Genomic DNA, 18,650 nt, shown 5'->3' with positions numbered 1-18,650 from the left:
TCTGGGCTGTCACAAGGGAACATGCAGCACACACGTGACAAACCTAAACAGTCACAACAAGGTCACCATTCTCACTGCAGAGTGATAAAAATCCAATGAAAGTGTAGGAGAACATGAATGTGGCAGCGTGGTGAGGGCAGTTTGATTATGGGACTGCTGCTGGAGATGGCTTAGGTGGGTGGGTTAACTTAATTGAGCTATTTAGTCCCCTTGGGACTTGCAGTAGCGCTTCCCTGTCAGAGCACTTAGGTGTGTATCGGCTGCCTGGGGTGCAGAACAGCAGCTACACATGGTGTTGAAGGGCTAAGAGGTATGAAGAGAAATCAGTGTAGGGCCTAAGCGGGTCTCTCTCTCTCCTTCCTTCCCAGTGTGTGTTCGGTTCACTTCCTTCCCCTCCTGTCATTCAGCATAAAGCAAGGTGAGCTGCCTGCACTTTTTTTCAGGTTAGCAACAACTGCCACAAAAGGGCAGGCAGGGGAGGAGAAAACAGGCATGAGGAAATGTACAGGGAGGGTTTGGCGCACAGAATCAGTTTCTCCTCTCCTCTTGAAACATGCAAGTTTGGCAGGTAGTATTACCCTGGCGTTCCTGGGCTCTCGATGTGATGTTATATGCAACCCGATCGAGATGTTTGGTCTGCAACAAAATTTACTGCAGTATTTGAAGAACAGCAACCAGTGAAGGACTACTGTAAAGGTTATTCATGAATGGGTAAACTATTTGGTGTAGTTATTACAAACATGGGGTCTGGCCGAAGAAGCTTTTCAGTATTAGCAACATTATCACTGTCTCCACTGTGTGGACTGGTGCTGAGCAGCACTGTGAAGAAGTTGTGATGTGTTTTGCACAATACTGAGAGGCCAGCCATTCTGCGTGTCTAAAGCAGCAGTTCCCAAGCAGTCTGAGGCCGAGGTAAGCTGTGCACTGAAACCTATCGCTTTTTTAGTGTTGTCAGCTGACAGCTGCTTATCAGGTTATATACCAGTGCATAAAAACTCTTAATGTGGTCCACAGTCCAGAAAGTTTGGGAACCTGTGGCCTAATGCTGGCATCTGTGAGCCATAAGATGTGCTCTGCAGCGGAAGTGTCTCCAGCGTACAACTGCCAGTACCAGCTGTCCAGCTACCGATTACCTCCTTGTGCGCTGCTCTCCTTGGGCCCAGCGATGCGAGGCGCTGAGCCACTGAAACCCACGGGAGCGCCGGGGCTGGGCACCTTGCATTTTCAAGTCCTGCCTTTCCCTGTGGAGCACAGATACGCGTCGCATTAAGGAATGGGAGCAAAATGGGCCTGGAACCATCTCGGTGCCCCGTTACAGTTCCCTTTTGTGCAGTAACCCCTTGCAGAGCTTACCAAGACGAGGGGAAGTATCTGTTTTAAATGCTATAATGTAGGCAGGACAAGCTGCATTTTTAACATGGACTAGCTGGTCAAGGTGAGCTCTCCATCCAGCTTGCCCTGACTGCTAAATTTTTAAAAAACGCTTTAGTTCCATCTCTTTTAGCTAACCCCTTTTTAAAATACAGCGCAAGGACCTATTCCAGTTTCTACTGAAGATGATCGGGGTTTGCCTGTCGGCCGCTTCAGCAGGAGCTGGGTTGGGCCCTAGTTCGGTGAGAGAGAGCAACCAGCCCAAGTTCTCGGTCCGTCTTGTGGGTAAGCGGCTCTAGGCTGGACTAGCCTGAAGGGAAGGGATGGGGAAAGAATGAGAGAAACGGTACCCTGAAGGGACGAGGGCATCGTGCGTATGTGTGTGTGTGTGGGTGAGGGTGAGGGAGCGACAGGCTGGTGTGGCACGTACCTGTCCTGCCCCGTACGACAGGCATGCCGGGACGAGGCGGCAGCGAGCCCGCTGCGCGGGGGGCGGCACAGCATCCCTTTCTCGCGTGCGAGTGACCGGGGGTCGCCTGCTGATGCAGAGCTGGGAGATGAGGGTTTAGAAAAACGCAACCGCCGCGCGGTGGGCAAGTGCAAATCCGCGTGCATGAGGGAGATGCAGGCTTTGGTGAATAAATGGTGATGATGGCTGGGTCTCTGCTGTCTTTGTAAAGCTTCCTCCAAATACTCCGTACTGGGACCAAGTACTAGAGAGGTAGATTTTAATAGATTTGGGGTTGTTTTTTTTCTTTCTTACTATGGTGCTGATGTATATGTAATGTTAAAAAAAAAAAGTTATTTGTAAATATGTTTTTACAATTCTACAGATATCACTGGGTCTACTATCTGTAAAATATATACATATAAAAATATATATATATACTGTTTGTTTAAAATAGAGTATTTTTATTTCATTCCTTAACTCATCCTTACTGCAGTGGTATTGCACTTCAGATGACGTCTATTTACTAATTTGTGCTGTATCCCTGACAGCAACTTGCTCCATTTTATTCAGATTTTTCTAGTTTTCTGTTTTTACTTTGTACATTAAGCATTGCTTATTTCCTTTTAAGACCTGTACAGAGCTCTGAAAATGTAGAAAAAAACCTGATGTTAACATACCACTTTTAAAGAAAAAGAAAAACAACAAAAAAAACCCCAAATAAAAGATGGTTATCTGAGTCCTATACAAGGCTGTTTTATAGCATCACCTCTCGCCCCACTCCTGCGCCTCAGTGGGTGATCTCCCAGGGGAAGGAAGGAAGCTGGCTTCAGGTGGGCCTGGTTTTGTCCCCGGGGTTTCTCTCACAGCACCCTGTGGAGCTGCTCTCACCCAGCCGCAGCCGGGGCGTTACAGGCAGGGTACAGCCGGTGCCAGGCCACCCCTCTTGTCCTGGGCTTGCTTGGCAGCCGGTATCGGCCCCCACCTCCCGGTTAGCCCCACTGGGCACACCCGAGCCGCTCCCCCTGCGGCGGTGGAGCCAGAGGTGGCCGGGTGGGAAGCGCTTGGTCGGGTGTCTGCCTGCCTTTGGGGCCATAGTGCCCCTTCCTCAGAGCAGGGTGAGCTATCAAAACTGCGTAGGCTCTGAGGGTGAGGTCTGCACTCAGGCAGGTGCTACGGGGGTGTTGGTCCAGAATTGGGCCCGGTAAGAGGTGGCAGCTCCAAACTTTTGCGTGTATTCCGTGTAGGGAGCAAAAGTAGGGAGTGGGGAAGTGCTTTCAGGGAAGGACACGAGATGGAAAGCCCAGGATGTAGGAGTCCTGTGGCTGAGATCTGAGGAGGCGAGGTGGGGTGGAAGAAGGGAGATGTGGGTTTGGACATAGAGGTTGGAAAGAAGAGATGAGGAAACTGGGGAAGCATGAAGACACACGCCTAGAGTAGTTCCCTATCACCTACTACTACTACGGTGTGAGAATTGTGTTGTCAGAAGCCTTTTGGAAAGCGCAGGTAGGCCTGTTGAACTTGTGTGACCCATTCAAGGTAAACATGCCATGTAGCCTTCCAGGCTCAGCACTGACTTCTCCATGTTTCCAGCCTGCCGGCGAGGCATGGGGGATCAGACGTTGGACTTCTGTTGCACAGCTCGCTGTTCGGGATGTCGGTGTGGCTTGGCTCCTTGTACAACCTTTAAGGTGAGGTTCCCCTTCTCTCCTTAATGTCAGACCTTTGCCATTCTAAATGTGGATAATGGGGCACAAAGAAGGAGGCTGGCCCAGATCAGAGCAGCTTGCCAGAGTTTCTCCTCAGCATGTGCTGGCAGAGGGCTGGCTGAGAAAAGATGCTTTCCACAAGAGGCCCCTAGTTGCTGACTGGCTTTGAAGCTGCAGCAGGGACCATCGCCGTTTCTGATCATGACCGGGAGATGAACATTTAGAATCGCAGAATCATAGAACAGTTTGGGTCGAAAAGGACCTTTAAAGGTCATCTCGTCCAAGCCCCCTGCAGTGAGCAGGGACATCTCCAACTAGATCAGGTTGCTCAGAGTCCCATCCAGCCTGACCTTGAACGCTCAACTCACGTTTGCATCAACTTGCAGCGTATGCTGAACGTGCAGCCTGATGCCAACTCCTCGATCAGCAGGTGGGAAGTGGCGTGGTTCTCACTAGGGTTTAAACTAAATACAGCATCCGTCTGTTACAGGTGTGTTTGTTTTGGTGTTAATTACAGATGAGTCTGTTTTTGACACTTTTTGAACACACAGGCATTCTGTCCTGGCTTACTGGGGAAAAAGCAGTGACTCAGAAGACAGGTGACATCCTCGACTCTAGCCCTACTTCAGCTCTCTTGTTAGCTGATGCACCTCCTAAAATGTTAGGTTCACGTTTATCTCCTAGCATTCTGGCTTTGTGCTGCTGGATGATGCTTTGCAGCCTCTTACCTGCATTTTTTCGCGTATGAAATTATCCCTGTGTGACAGCAATTTATTCCTTTCTGTGAAATAGGAGTGGAGAAGAAAAAAGAAAAAAAAAAAGAGAGAAGGGGAGAGGGGAGGGGAGAGGAGAGAGAGAAGAGAGGAGAAGGGAGAGAAAGGAGAAGAGGAGAGGGAGAGGAGAGAAGAGGAGAAGAGAGAGGAGAGGAGAGAAGAGAAGAGAGAAAAGAGAAAAGAAGACAAGAGAAAAGGAGAAGAGAAGTCGAGTCGATGGGGTATGGGATGCTACCTATAAACATGCCAGACCACTACAACAGGTAACCTTGGAATAGAACAATTTCAGAGGCAAATACCTGTTTGAACACAGGGAGCTTTGGGCCTCCTCTAGTGTGTATTTCAAGCCTGTTACATAGTTTGGAGCTTTGTCTTGCTTTTGATTCTGGCGGCAGCACTTCCTGCTGCCTGGGACTGTCTGAAGGCATCGCTGGCAAGCGGGTAGGTACATTTTCTGTTCTTTCAGCCCATAGAAGGAAAGCGAGCAGAAGAATTCCCAGTGACGTCTGCAGTTGTTAAATCTGACCCTGTTGTAGTTTCTCCCTGGAGACAAGTGCCAGGGAGTTGCCCTTTCTGCAGCTGTGTCAGCTCCAGCCTGTTCACCATCACGATCTGTCCTTTTCCCCTTGGCAGCCATTATTGGACCCACGTCTTGCACCTTTGTACTTACTTTATTTTATAGTTGCAAATGCCATTTCAGCCTTTGCCACCTGCAGGCACCAAGTTGTCTCTTTTAATCACAAGCTAACATCTGCACATGTGTCCACCTTTTTCATGTGAAAGGTTACTATGGACGACCTGATACAGCACTTGATTGTTTTGTGGTCAGGTTATCAACCTCAGTACACTTCTAGAAAGACCCTAAGCATGTCCATTATATAGACCTGACTGAATACCACTATAAACATGCAGTATTTTTGGCCAAATCACGTCTACAGAGGCATGACAAGGAAAATTTCTGCCTGATGGCTCTAGCATGAGCATATTCAGCATTGCCTAAATAATTGTAATTATCAGGACCTACCAAAAGAGGTATGGCCTTGCTCCTCTGTTCATCTACATAGTTTAAATTGACCATCAGCATACTTTGAGCTCGCGGTGGTAAGCCATGACTTTTCCCCCTTTTAGCAGATACCTGTTTTCATAGTTTGCTTTTCATCGTCATTTTATGATTCCCAGAGCTGTGGCCATACTGGGACGTTTGTCTACTCTTTTCCACACCCAGCCATCTGTGCCTTGGTGGGAGACAATGCAGTAGACCCAACTGTTAGGCGAGCATCTGTGCCTTCTTTTTGTCTGGGCTGGCTCTCCTCGTCACAAGTGCTGCGTTGTGGGTAGAGCCTGTCTTCAGGAGGCTTTGTGTGAGGACTGGGATCTGCCTACAGCAGGGCCCCACTTCTACAAGAAGAGTGTTTGAGCATGTGTTGAACTGTAAATATGCATATAAAATCAAAAGGCCTTCACAGAAACGTAGGGTCAAGTGCAGCTTTATCTGTTTTCCTGAAGAAAGCAGTGTTTCCATATATGCTTAAACAGCCTCCTGCAGTGGGATTGGATATACATGGAAAATTGGGATGTCGCAGCAGCATATTGCATCAAAGCATGTTTTTACATTTGCGTGGAACGGATGGCACTGCTGGGGGAAATGAAGAGGAGTGAAGGAAGACTACAGAGGCATGGGCAAAGCTGAAGGACTTTGGGTAAGATGGGCTGATTCTTGCAGTCCCAGTTGCAACTGAATTACTTAGTGAATTAATGGGCTTAGTTTTATGTAATTTGTTTAGAGTTTACAATACCATACGGGAAAACAGAACATTTAATTGCAAATGCAGATGTGACATGACATTCTGTCTTACTGACTCTTTTGAGAGTGTAGGGAAAGGAGAAAGCATAAAGAGCTCAGGAAAAACATGCATTTTACATTGCAACAGGCTGTTTGTAAAGAGCTCTGACGCTTTATTCATACGCAGCTTCTCATCTTTTTGGTGCTCAGGGAAAGCATCCACATTATTTATTTATTTATTTTAAAAAGCCAGAAGAACAGTCTTCAGAACAATTTATGTAGTTTCTTCATAATGCTGAAGTCCAGGTATTCATCCAGAAAGCTATTAACCATCCCAGCTGCACCCAGGGTTATCAGGCAAGTTAGAATTATCAAATTCAAATAAAAACCTGTTAACCTAGAAGTGTAAAGCAGAAACACACTGTTATGAGCTGTACATGGTGTGTCTACAGTGAAACTGCTTGTTCATACCAGTTAAGAAGAGGTGTGTAGAATCAGAAAGGATCACTGCTGCAACGCTACCTTGGGGCATTCTGGTAATAAACCACTCCAACATGTGACTTTTGCTAGGGAGCAGAGAGGTTCCCAATATCCTCTCTGGGGGAGAAGTCTTCCCCAGTGTTTCTAAATACATGTGGAATTTAGGAACTTGCTCCAGGATGAAGCTACCTCATCCCATGACATGAAGACCTGCAGGTAAAGCCACAGACAAGCTTGAGCACCCCACTGCAACTCTAGGTGTAAGAGTGTGGGAGAGAAGTCTTAGGGACTGAGGGAGAGGTGTGCGTGTCTCTTACATCCACATCTGTTGGTCAGGTACTCTCCACTGAGCTGGGAGGTCTGCTACTAGTTATCACTTTGACTTGGAGATGGATTTTTGGACCAGAAAGTGTGTTGATCCTAAAAAATCAGTGATTAAGGTACTTGCTGGGGATGGGAGAGGATCAGGTTATTTTATTTGTACAAAATGGAAAGCTCCCACAGAAGAGGCTGGGAGAGCCCTTCAGCTCTGAAATGCAGAGCTCGCTTTTTGCGCACATGTGAGCAGGGAGCTTCCCCTGCCCGCACACTCTCCTGAAGCTGTTCTTGGTTGTCTTGGTGCAGACTCTGGTCTCATAGGCATATTCTGGGAGTTTCTGCTGGGTTGGCCTCTGCTGGCAAAGTAAGCAACAAAAGCTCTCTTCAGAAAATCCTATCACATTAAGCACTGGAGAGAGGTCTGTAGGGCTTGTCAGCCTTCAATTGATAGCCAGCTGTACCCACACCCCCAGAGGGTGAAGAGGTTAGGTGCTCAGGCACTTCTGGGGGTGTGGGGAGCTTGAGAATCTCACTGGTGCCTAAAGACTTGATGTAAGTAGCCTTTCTGGGCATGCCACGTCTAGACATGGATTTGAAAATGGCGAAGTATGACATTTTCTCAGTTTCAGGAGAGCATGAAAAAAGTCTTTAGCTTAGCCCTTTAAGTATCCATCAGAGACAGCTGGAGGGAAGGGCAGAGGATACAGCTCCCTCACAAAGGCCTTTCCAGCACAGAAACTGAGTAGAAGGTGCATGTTGTGTTCTTAAAAAATCCAGCCTTGGCAAATCTGAACTGCCAAGCGACCTAGCATGTGTCGTAACCAGCTCTTGGAGTACACGGACCAGGTTTGTCTTTATAACTAGCATGGCTGTAGTCAGTGATTATGGCTGAGAATCAGTGTGAAGACTAATTACCTTCTCGCTACTAGGACTGCTGGAGGCCTGTTGTATGTTTTGGGGCCGGGTTCTGCATGCCTGACTTGTGCTGACCTGTTGCTAGCTGAAGCGCCCGCTGGAGGTTCGCACTAGCCAGGCCTGGTGAGCAAAGCCGTTTTCTAGGGCTGCCAGGCTGACTCTCAGCACCTTCTGTTCAGTGCAAAGAAACTGGAGTCTCACCAGAATGTAAAGCTCTGTCCAATAGTGAAGCCAGCCACTGTTCTTAGGCTTCCTTGAGACGCTGAATCTACTGGTCTAAGAGTACTGAAGTAAAGCATGGGGAAGCTTTCTTGAACAACGGACTTTTTAGATAGTTGATTAAAGAGAAATCTCTTATGCTGTGCTTGTTCATTTATTTACAGGGTTTTGCTCCCCCAACTTCCTTAATAGTTGCTAGTCTTCCGGTTGGTATTCATTGCATCATTTGAGTTATTGCATCTCACACTGGGAGATATAAAATTATCTCCATATATTTGCTCTGGAAAATACAGCCTCTCCTTCTCCTAAGCAACAGTTCTTCCAAAGAGGGCGAAGGATTGGTGGAGACCGTAGTAAAGGAGAATGGTAACATCGGTACACAGGCTATAGAAAATAATAATTGTAATAATAATTACAATAGTAATAATTGACTGTAATACAGTCTTTTGCTGCTGCAGGATTATTCACTACAAAATAGTCTGATTGTTTTGTATCTTCCTCTAGAAATACCCATCCCAAGTCTTTTAATTTTATGACAAGGATACCTCATGCTATTTTCTTTTTATGACTGATATGTGTGCTGGAAGAGGAGCCTTAGGTCAGGACACAGAAGATAGTGCAGTGGCTTCAGTGAAACAAGAAATAAACTGTGTGTTTGAGTGTTTATAGAGGAGGGGTTTTGCTAGGGGGCATGTTTGCTGAAGCAGAATTCATGTTACAAGATGCTGTGCACTTAACATTCATTAACATATGCTTATCTGAAGCTGTGTTCTCTTATCTGTTTGATAAAAGTTCATCAGCCTCCAAAGACAGATTTGCTTGCTTCCTTTAGCACATTTTGTATGGCGAGAGCAAAGGTCTTAATGGGACAAACTGAGGAAAAATGAAAATAGCAGACAGGCAGGCACCGTGCAAGACTTGCCTGAGCCATCTCCCATCCTACAGCAGTCCTGGGCCACAAAACTGGGCACCTGTTTTCTGACCTCTCTGAGTCTGGGTGCCAATATGCTCAGTACAAAGCAGGCACCCACCAGGTAAGCATCAAACCTTTTCTCTCTCGTGACCTGTAGCACGTGCACACCTTAACCTAGGCTTCTGCTGTAACAGCCAGCCCTCTTCCCTGAGGGCTTCCACGCCAGACCTCTTGCTGACACTTTACACACGTATTCAATTATAGTCACTTTTCACTGCCAGTCCTTGGCTCTCAGCCCAGCTTCAGACCACAGCCTGGAGCTTTTAACCTGCATTCGGTTGGTAACTCCTTACCTTCCTTTCACAGTTTGTATGTAACCATGGAAGTACTTGTAGCGGGCAAACACGTACAACAGACCCAGAAAGGAAGCTAATTCTAAGAAAGACAAGATTAAGGGAGGGGGGGAAACAGTTAGAAAACTAAAAAATCAGGATTGTAGACAGTTAACCACTTTAGTTATGTTTTGTAGTTGAATAGCTCTGGGTATTTTCATAGCTACCCATACCCTGGGAAGTTATCTTGGGAAAGAATAATTCAAAAGAGATACATGTACTCTTAAATATTCACTACAGCAGGCTCTTGATACGGGTTTACAGATAGGGGTGGGCATAGGACTGTCCAAAAAAATCTAAAAGCATTCCCTGAAAAGGAGATCTCAAGAGCTGACAGGAATCTGTACCTAACCCCCTGCCCCAGCTTGGTGGTTATGCCAGAGATAGGATAGTGGGTTGGAGCACTGTGGCTTGACCCAGCGCTGTCATTTTGCATTGTTATGGCAGCCCATGCTAAAGGGGAGTGTTTGTTTTGGAAAGAGAATCTTATTTATGTTGTTAATAACCTGCTTTGCATTTATATAGCAGCTTTTATCCAAGGACATGAGAGAAAGCTGTAGTGAAGTTAGCTTTCTGACCTCCCTGTGGGAAGAGGATAAAGTCACCTCCATTTGATAGATGGAGCAGGGTGTGTAGGTCAGTCTTATTATCCAGGACTAAGCAGTGCTACTTAATTTTGTTTTCTTTCAAACCACGCGGGTGAGTATCACAGAGGACAGCTTTTACTGTGTTCTAGATTAACTCATGTAAACATACCTATGGGAGATGCTCAGCTAAAAAAAATTACTTAAGGAGGAGGTTAACATAATCCTTCTTTTCTTACATATGACAGCACTTGTCTGTGTTGCTGGTTAGCAACTGTGATTTTCCTTGATTCAAATGTCTGTCTATGAGCATATGTACTATCTTGTATCCAATTTGTTGACTTAAGTGGTGCTGCTTTGGATTTACACTGGATTTGTAGTGGAGGTGGGACTCTAGCTATAAGAGTACCAAAACAAAATTACTGTTTTGGAGCAAACATAGAAAATGGAGAAGAAAGCTAGTTGTTCGGGAAGGAGAGGTATAGTGGGCACGAGCTAGTTATCCTTTCTCTAGCCCACAGACTTCATGCTTCTAAAACATCAGCTGAGGAAGGGTTAATAAAAGCAGAATGCAAAAATTAGACTCTGTCACAAGTTATATCTCTATGAGAGTCCACCTCATCACCGTTAGGAGACATCACAGACCCACCTTGGGAAGTCCAACAGTGAGAGGTGTGAAAGCTCTGTGCATCTCAGTTCGGAACATTTGGCCAAAAAATGCCCCCCGCTATGTGCCTGAGGAAATGTAATAGGTTTTCAGGAGTCCCCGCTGCATACCTGAAGTACAGTATCTATGGCTGGAGATGCCACTGTTATGACTGTGCTTCAGTGCTATGTCCCAGAACAAACAAATGAGTCATAGCCCAGTGGCGATATCACTCATCGGGGATGTAAAAACCCAAAGGTTTGCTGGCTTGAGCTCTATCTCCATCAGCCAGGTCTCCAGCCACAGGAATGAGTGCTCTGACCTGAATATTTTCAGGCTGCCTCCTCCCAAGGAGCAATAGCTATGCTTGATGTCCTGTGAGAATTGTCCCATAATGTGCAAATAATTGTTAGTGGGAAGCATCTGGGAGCTGCTTTTCTGAATGATTCACCTTGAAGATCCACTGAATGTATGATAAATGTGCCATGTACTGGCTCCTTGGTTTGCAGAGAGAAGTGAAAGCTGGTGGGGCTATGGTAAATGCCATGACTAAGTGGGGATTTCAGTGTCACTGAGCATTCTTCTAGGAAGGCTATGCTAAGGTAATGCAATTAAAAGAAGTTAAAAAGATGTCTACAGTCATTTACCTTCATTTACCTCCTAAAAAAACTAAAATGTTTTTAAAAGTTATGTAAAACTTCTCAGTCTAAGATAAAAATGGAAAGTGTGTACCTTGATTAAAAAAACATCCTGCAGTCCAGAGGACAGTCAGGAATATTGGATAAAACTCCACACAGTTTTGTCTGCAGAAAAAATTTGAAAGAACATTAGTCTGGAAAGGAAAAGAACTATGGGTGGGATTTTCAAGGAGACTTGGATTTGGCCTCATTTTTGTTGCCACTAAAGTTAATGCTATCAAATCCAATGGGAGCACAATCAAGCCAGCATTAGGTGTTCTTAAAAATTCACATCTTTGTAATCTCAAATACAAACTATTTCAAATATTTTTCTGGTATTTAAACTTAGACAAAAATCTGGATCCCAACTACATAGAAATAGATAGGACAAATAATCCTAAATCAAGTCCCTGTGCAGCAGAGAGGCAGGAATTCCAGCACATGGATGTGATGTTAATCACTTATCTCCATACTTGGTATGCAAGTTTTGTGGGTCAGCATTCCCAGGATGGCAAGAGGAAGCATAGAGCTGTGTGTAGGCAGCTTGGATTGCCCTGCTGAGGTCCACTGCCTTTATGATGGGCACACAATAGGTCTTCTTATGGTGAGGACCGTAACATCTTTATTTGTGGACATTGTTAGTTTTCCCACCAATATTTTGTTGGGTTATCTTTTCTTGGTTGTTCTAAAAGAATTTCTTTTTAACAAATTAGGCATCCTTCTATATCTAACATATTCTGTTATCTAATATGTTATCTATCGTATTCTATGTCTCATTATTTTTATCCACACGACTACAGTTACAGCAGATGGAATTTTTTGAAATAAATATAAAAGCTTCTGCACAGGGTCATTAGCTAATCACAAACTGAAGCCCTTTAGGAAAACGCTGTCTTATACAGGCTATTCCACCGTTATTCACTGTGAAGACAGAAGTTTTGTGTGCTCACCTTCCACATGCTTGGTGTTAGCCACAGTCCAAGAACTGACAGCACAGCTTGCTAGATCCAGAACATCTGAATTCTCTTAAGTTACAGTCAATCAGCTCTCAGGCCCTGTTTAGGTTTGGGTAATCTGATTGCCTAGTTTGATCAGAATTTGAGCAGTGACTGTTTCAAATGAGCTGAACTTACCCCATTATCATTAAAATAATAGCTAAACCATTTGAAAAGCAATCTGTTGCGGCGGGGGGGTGAGCAAAGAAAAGGTAACATTTTAAGATAATGGTTTTGCTTCTCTTCTGGACTGAATTATTATTCATTGCCACCATCTTAATGATCTCTGGACTTACTGTGCACGAAATGTTCTGTCAAATTCGGGAGCTCCAGTGACAGCTGGGGGCATGACCTTGTGCTTCATTCTTGATTTCCCCACCAGCCAAGCAAAATGACCTGTAAGCAAAAATAAGGGCTCATGAATTACACAGTTCCTCAGCTCAGTTTCATCCCTAACATGTCAGTAATTTTTTAAATAGAGATTATTGTTCTTCAGCTCTTTCCATTTCGTTTGACACAGAGAGACCAATATTAGATAAAATAGTTTTTCCGTACAAAAGTTTAGATCTTATCTTCAAGAGTGACACTCATGAGGAAGGGGAAAAACTGTTATTTCACAAATATATTAATTCTCTTTTTTTGCATTTGCCACACTAGCTATGACTTAAATATCCTTCTGCCTCATCTGGATCCTAGAGCTGCACAGCCTAGGAGCGGTCTAGTTCTGCTACAGTGGCAGTGTGCTGCCATAGCGGTATCTCAGTAACCAAATTGCCCTGATGGAAGTCACTTCCCTAACTTGGTTGAATAGCATATGGTCATTTTGTTTTAGTGACACAAAGAGCTGTGATGCTTTGGAATATGAGGCAGCATTACGACCTCTGGAAACAAAAATCTGGTTGCCACCTTTTTAAAGTTATTTATCCGTATCTTTTAGCGCAGGCTTTTCCATCTATGGTTATTGTCTCGGACTCTCAAAATTCAGTATGTTGGAAAGACCAGAGAGCTGCAGCCGGGGAGGCTGTAGCCTGTTCCTTGCTCTCCACCTCATCTGCTGGAGAGCTCTGAGAGCTATCTCTTGGAGGACCTATGCTGTTTTCTCCTCCACTGATTGGAGTTGATAGTACTTACCTGCCTTGTAAAAAGCATGTTTTAGAACTGATGCAGTGCCATGAACAAGATTACTTACTGTACAGTGACTAAATATCAGTTACCAAAAAACCTCAAACCAGTCAAACACTATCTCTGCACTTCTGTATTTCTAGGATCACTTCTGACATGTATATGTATACCTCATTTTCTTGGTGTCCTCATTGCAGAAATCTCCCCCTAAAAGTTCAACAGAGGCTCACAAGGACAAAAGGCAATACGCAGACAGCAATTTTCTATATGCAGCAGAGCTACTGGGCATCACCCTGTTTGACTTTAAAGCTACTTGGGTACCTGGAGTTATTTTTTTGGCTGTGTCATAGCCACCCTGTATGAGGAGCTCTCTGTCTACCTGGTACCTAAACTTCACCTGGATCCAGAAACCAGGCACCCACCTGAGTTCACTAAAAAGACTTGTCTAAGGGGCGAGCCTAGAGCATAACTTCTGTCCTCCCTTCTGGGAGCAGTGGCATTAAAATACAACTAGAGATATTAGTGGTGCTGCCCTGTGCACCTCATATGTCTTAGCCTTCTGGCCAAAGCCTCTTCCCAAAAAAGCATTTTCCCATCTGTCTTCTCCCCATATAAGTAATTACAGGCTGTGTTCAAGTGACCTCTTAACCTTTCTCTCCAGGGACTACTCAGAGCATCTCAGGTATCTCTCTGTAAGGCAGGTTTACAGGACCTTTCATTATGTTTGCAGCCAGCAAGACCTCCTCCACTCCCACTGACGCATCTCTTGTCATGCCTGGTGATTCACCCATTATTTGCCACCCTGCAGCTCTTTCAGAAGGGAAGAATCATAATGGCGAAGGTTTAGGGAACGTGCTTCAGGGAGACTGAAAGTTGTGGAAGCACAGGAGTTACCTCTGAGAAGTATTTTCCCAGAAAACTTAACGGAAAAGTTGCTTTTTAACTTCTGTTGCCCTCAAAATTATGTATTTTTTATGACAAATGCTACATCCTGGCAAATCCTGCCTGGCTTATCAAAGTGGCAGGTGAGCCATAGTGTTACATGCAATGGCGTTTTTAGCCAGCAAGGTGTTCCTCGTTTTCTGGCTGCACTGAGCCATTCAATGCTCACCACCAGTCTGGGACCAGGTTTTTTCTACTGAGGAGCGCTAAGGCAAGCCAAGGCAGCTCATTACATCCAAATCAATTAAAAAAAAGCCTTGAACGGATGCCGGACAAAATAAATTTATTGGGGGAAATAAGATGATTAAGGCACTGTAGGGGCCAAATCGTTCTTGTTCTTTCAGTGCAATTAACCAAAGCAAATCGTCAAGGCCATGGTATAACCCTGGCGTCAGCTGTAATGTGATTTGCCCTTGGTATTGCTTGGTCAGCAAGGCTCTAGTTCGAGGGGCAGGGATTTGCACATGGGAGACTCTGGTTAGCCATATGCAGAAACAGTTTGTGATAGTACAATAGTACGGCCGGCCATCATAAAATCCACTTTAGTGGCTTCCAACTATGATTGATGGGAACTTTGCTTCAATTAGGGACAAGTGGGCTTTTATATGCCCATGAAAACCAAGCTGTGGCACTGCGTAACGGAGAACTAGAGTCATGCCTGTCACCTTAAAAGAAAAGGTGACCCTGGTGTGCAGAGCAAGGCAGGTGTCAACCAGAGTCTCAAAAAGAGCTCAGGAGAGGAAAAATTACTGTATTTTTTTTAACTGCATAGGACTTGCCTTTTAGTTCCTTTCTGGTGAATGGAAAGTAGCGATGTAACTCTAAATTTAAGTTTTGTGATTATGGTTTAACAAGGGCTAAAGTAAACAATGAAGCAGTGGGAGAGCTCTTCTGCCCCACCCACCAGAGGTGCTGTCGTGAAGACTCCAGAAAGCATTGCAGCAGGAGTAAGTAAAGATTTTTCATAGCCTTTTCTTCTCCCTGTATCAAGTTGTTTGATTATAGCAGGCTAAATTACATGACTGAGGTAGTTACAAAGTATGCTGACTTGCCTTTGTTTTCTTTTGTTTCGCCTTCATCTTCAGGTGGCATTTATAGTTACTGAGTTAATATCTTTACTCTGAAAACATGGGACAAAACTGGCTTTCAAGGAGCATTACTCTCAAACATTTTGTATGTGTTAAAAAGCCTGTAGAGAAGCTGCTACCTGTATTGCAGTGTATGATAGTGCATTTTAATTTGCATGGCCTGGCCTAACAACCTTTTAAAAAAAAAAAAAAAAATTTTTTAATAATGTCATGCTGGGTCCTGGAATTGCTAAGAGTGATTTAAAAGGTGCTAGTTCAGACACATGCTTCAAAATAGTAGTGGGACTCCTGTCCTCCCTGTTCTCTCCTATATCAACGACTGGGATTCATCCTGTGCTTTCATTGGATTCCCTTGTCTTCCCATCAGTCTACAAAACACTAATCTCTCAAGCAAATCTCAGCTGCTTAAAACTGGATTCATGACTGGAAACCACTTTCTGCATTGTTTCTGCTCGCTCTTCCTACCCTAGAGCATTTCTTGCATGGCTTAATCTCTGACTGACCTGATTCTTTGAATAACTCATGGTTCTGAGACACTAAATCGTGTACCTCTGATGATTGCTAAGTGAAACCTGACTTGCAGCACTGCTTCAGGTAGGTCGTATTGCCCATTAGCACCTTCCTAACTCAGGACTGGAGGCTCAGCAGAATAAACAGAAGAGCCAACAGAGCACCCAGTGCTGTGTATGTTGTGTGTGTTTTGTTCACACCGCGCGGTCACATGCTGAGCAACTCTCCTTGCGTGAGCTGGTTATAACACATGCTTACGGTGCCAGTTTCACAACATTCACAACATTCATTTGAACTCCCATAAATTAATCTGTGTTGGCTTACCCATGCTAGAAAGCATGCTGAAAGTAAACCAAGCTGTGATGATTTAAATCAGATCAGCAGATCAGATTCTTACACAGGTTTCTTTTTGGGCTTGATGTCAGACTGCCAGTGTACATTAAAACCCAGGTTATCTTGTCTTTTCTGTGATTTAACTAAGATTAACTAATATGGATTAACCATCACAAGGAAGAACATAGGTATTTTCCCCCTCCCTTCACAGTTTGAGTACCTGTACAATTCCTTGAGTTTTCAAACTGCAGTACTTTTCCAGATAGTGTATGTTTGTTTGTTTTTAATCCTTCACACTTTTACATTAAAAATCAAGGCAGGCAAGTTGAACTTTCACAGAAGTTGATGGTAAATACTGCCATCGGACAGAAATGTTCTGTGAAGATCACAAGGGTATGTTGTAGCTGATCTGATGACAGAAAAAGAGAATTTTAGGTGCTTTTTATTTGCCTTCTGTTGTGTTGGGCTTTTTTTAACTGGGAAGGGTCACATTCTCAAGCTTTTTTTCTGGCGGGTACAAATGTTATTTCAGTAGTTGAGGCTTTGAGAACAAATAAACAAACAATCAAGCCACACAGATATGTTGCTAGATATGTTGGTAGTGCTATAGACATTGAGAAAAAGGCAGAGTAATTATTTTTAACTTGCTCTTAATCTCATACTAGTATAGCACAAAAACCTTCAAAATGCATCTTGTTTCCTGGTGTAAACACAACTATATGAATTCAACATATTTCAAAGAAAATAATGACAAGCATTAAAAATGCTACTGCAGTTTTGGACTGAAACACAGCAAAAAGATATTTCAGACTTGCCCACTTCTTACCCTAGTCCTTGATTCTCAGCAGCATATCAGGAGGGGATAAAGTAAATACATTTAGATCTTAAAGAAATGTAATGATGAGGACATAATATGGAACATTTCGTGTTTTTCCTGCTTGGTGTAAAGGTTTGCTTTCTTCTGGCATTTCAGATACCTAGTATATATCTCTGTATCAGGAAATAGTTTTTACAGTGCTTTCAGTCCAGCATTGGTGTATTTGATGTCACAAATTTACTCTCACTTTTGACATTTTTAATTGTATAGGTGCCTAAATAAGAATAGAAACCAAGATACGATGTGGCTTTGGGGTAACTTTAAAGCTAGTTACAAGCTCTCATAATAATATGATTCCAAAAAGTCAGCAAGCAAAACAGAATTGAAATAAAATTAGCTTCTCCCACAGGGAAAAGTAATCTGTCCCACTGAGCTGACTCCCTCTGAGACTACAGAGAGGGTAAACAAAGCTCCGGTGAGAAAAGTCTTAGGAGTTCTCAGAAAACAGTTCTCAGAACAGTTTATCATAAAATAATTTCCAGTACTTCAGAACTGGTGGAAACCTCCCCAAGCCCCAGCCACGCAACCCCACAGGTCTTACATTGCTGGAAGGCGGAAAGAAGAGAGACAGCTGCAAGCAAAATGAAATCACCAGCCATATTCCCAGCAGCTTCCGTGTGCGAGCAGGATGTGTGTATTGAAGAGAGAGCTTGAGTGAGCAATAAGGAAAAACAACAGGTGGGAGAATTATAGTGCTTTTCAGCATTACAACAAAGGTCTGCCCTGGAAATAAAACAGCCTAACTTTTTAAAACAAGACTGCAAAATTATGGCCATTTTTCATTCCTGAAAAAGTTCAAATACAGTCAGCCAGCCCTGCCTGCTTCTTGCCTGTGTGAAATCGTAGAAAGAACAAAACCAGCCTTTCCTGCCTCTGTGGATTCAGCTGTTCTTTTATGTCTTAGATTTCAGTTGCAATCTCTTTGGGGGCAAAGACTTTTTGTTCTGTGGTTGTACAGGGTCTAGCGTGGCGAGGTCTGCGTCCACCACCACTAGTGCCACTCAAAAGCAGCAGGTGCAGGAGATGCGAGGGGGGAGCGGAGCTTTGTGCTGTCCCTACACTTGATTTACGGGTTTTGCCGAACATGTACAACGTAGGCTCTGACGGGTGATGTGACAGCCACTTTACAAGTGGTCAGCATGCAGAAAGGAATCGTTCAGGATAGTTCAAAGGGTAAAACAACTGAGAAAGGAAGAAATAGCTCCCCTCATTTTACTGCCCAGACTACACTTCCTATAGCTTATGCTTAGTCCTAAAACTGGGAGAGATTCTCTCAAGGAATATTTTTTCATCAGCTAGCCCTAACTAACAGAAAGCTTAATGTCATAAGCCGTTATGATCCCACAAGACCACTGGAACAAAATCAGTGTAATGTTTGCTGTGACTCCAGGATTATCTATCCACGGTGCGTCCAGCTGATGTTAAAATGGGCTATTTCATTGGCTTTAGTCAAATTTGCTAATTTTAAAGGCTAACATAAAAAGGACTTTAAAATAGTTATTTTACATTGCCAAATTTTAAAAGGATATTTCTTGGGTATTAATTCAGTATATTG

General features: G+C 44.0%; 1 protein-coding gene across 1 annotated transcript; it reads right to left on the bottom strand.

The window, feature by feature from the left end:
* Window positions 1-6,348: 6,348 nt before the first annotated feature.
* Window positions 6,349-17,694, bottom strand: MGST2 (microsomal glutathione S-transferase 2; the record flags this gene model as incomplete). Its single annotated transcript, XM_081998752.1, has 5 exons — window positions 6,349-6,481; window positions 9,283-9,364; window positions 11,284-11,354; window positions 12,520-12,619; window positions 17,637-17,694. 5 exons carry the CDS (start codon window positions 17,692-17,694, stop codon window positions 6,349-6,351), a joined length of 444 nt encoding a protein of 147 aa, XP_081854878.1.
* Between the last annotated feature and the right edge of the window lie 956 nt (window positions 17,695-18,650).

This window comes from Phaethon aethereus, assembly GCF_964289735.1.
Source record: "Phaethon aethereus genome assembly, chromosome: 4".
Classification (NCBI taxonomy): Eukaryota; Metazoa; Chordata; class Aves; order Phaethontiformes; family Phaethontidae; genus Phaethon; species Phaethon aethereus.
This window is presented reverse-complemented; position numbering and strand designations above follow the sequence as displayed.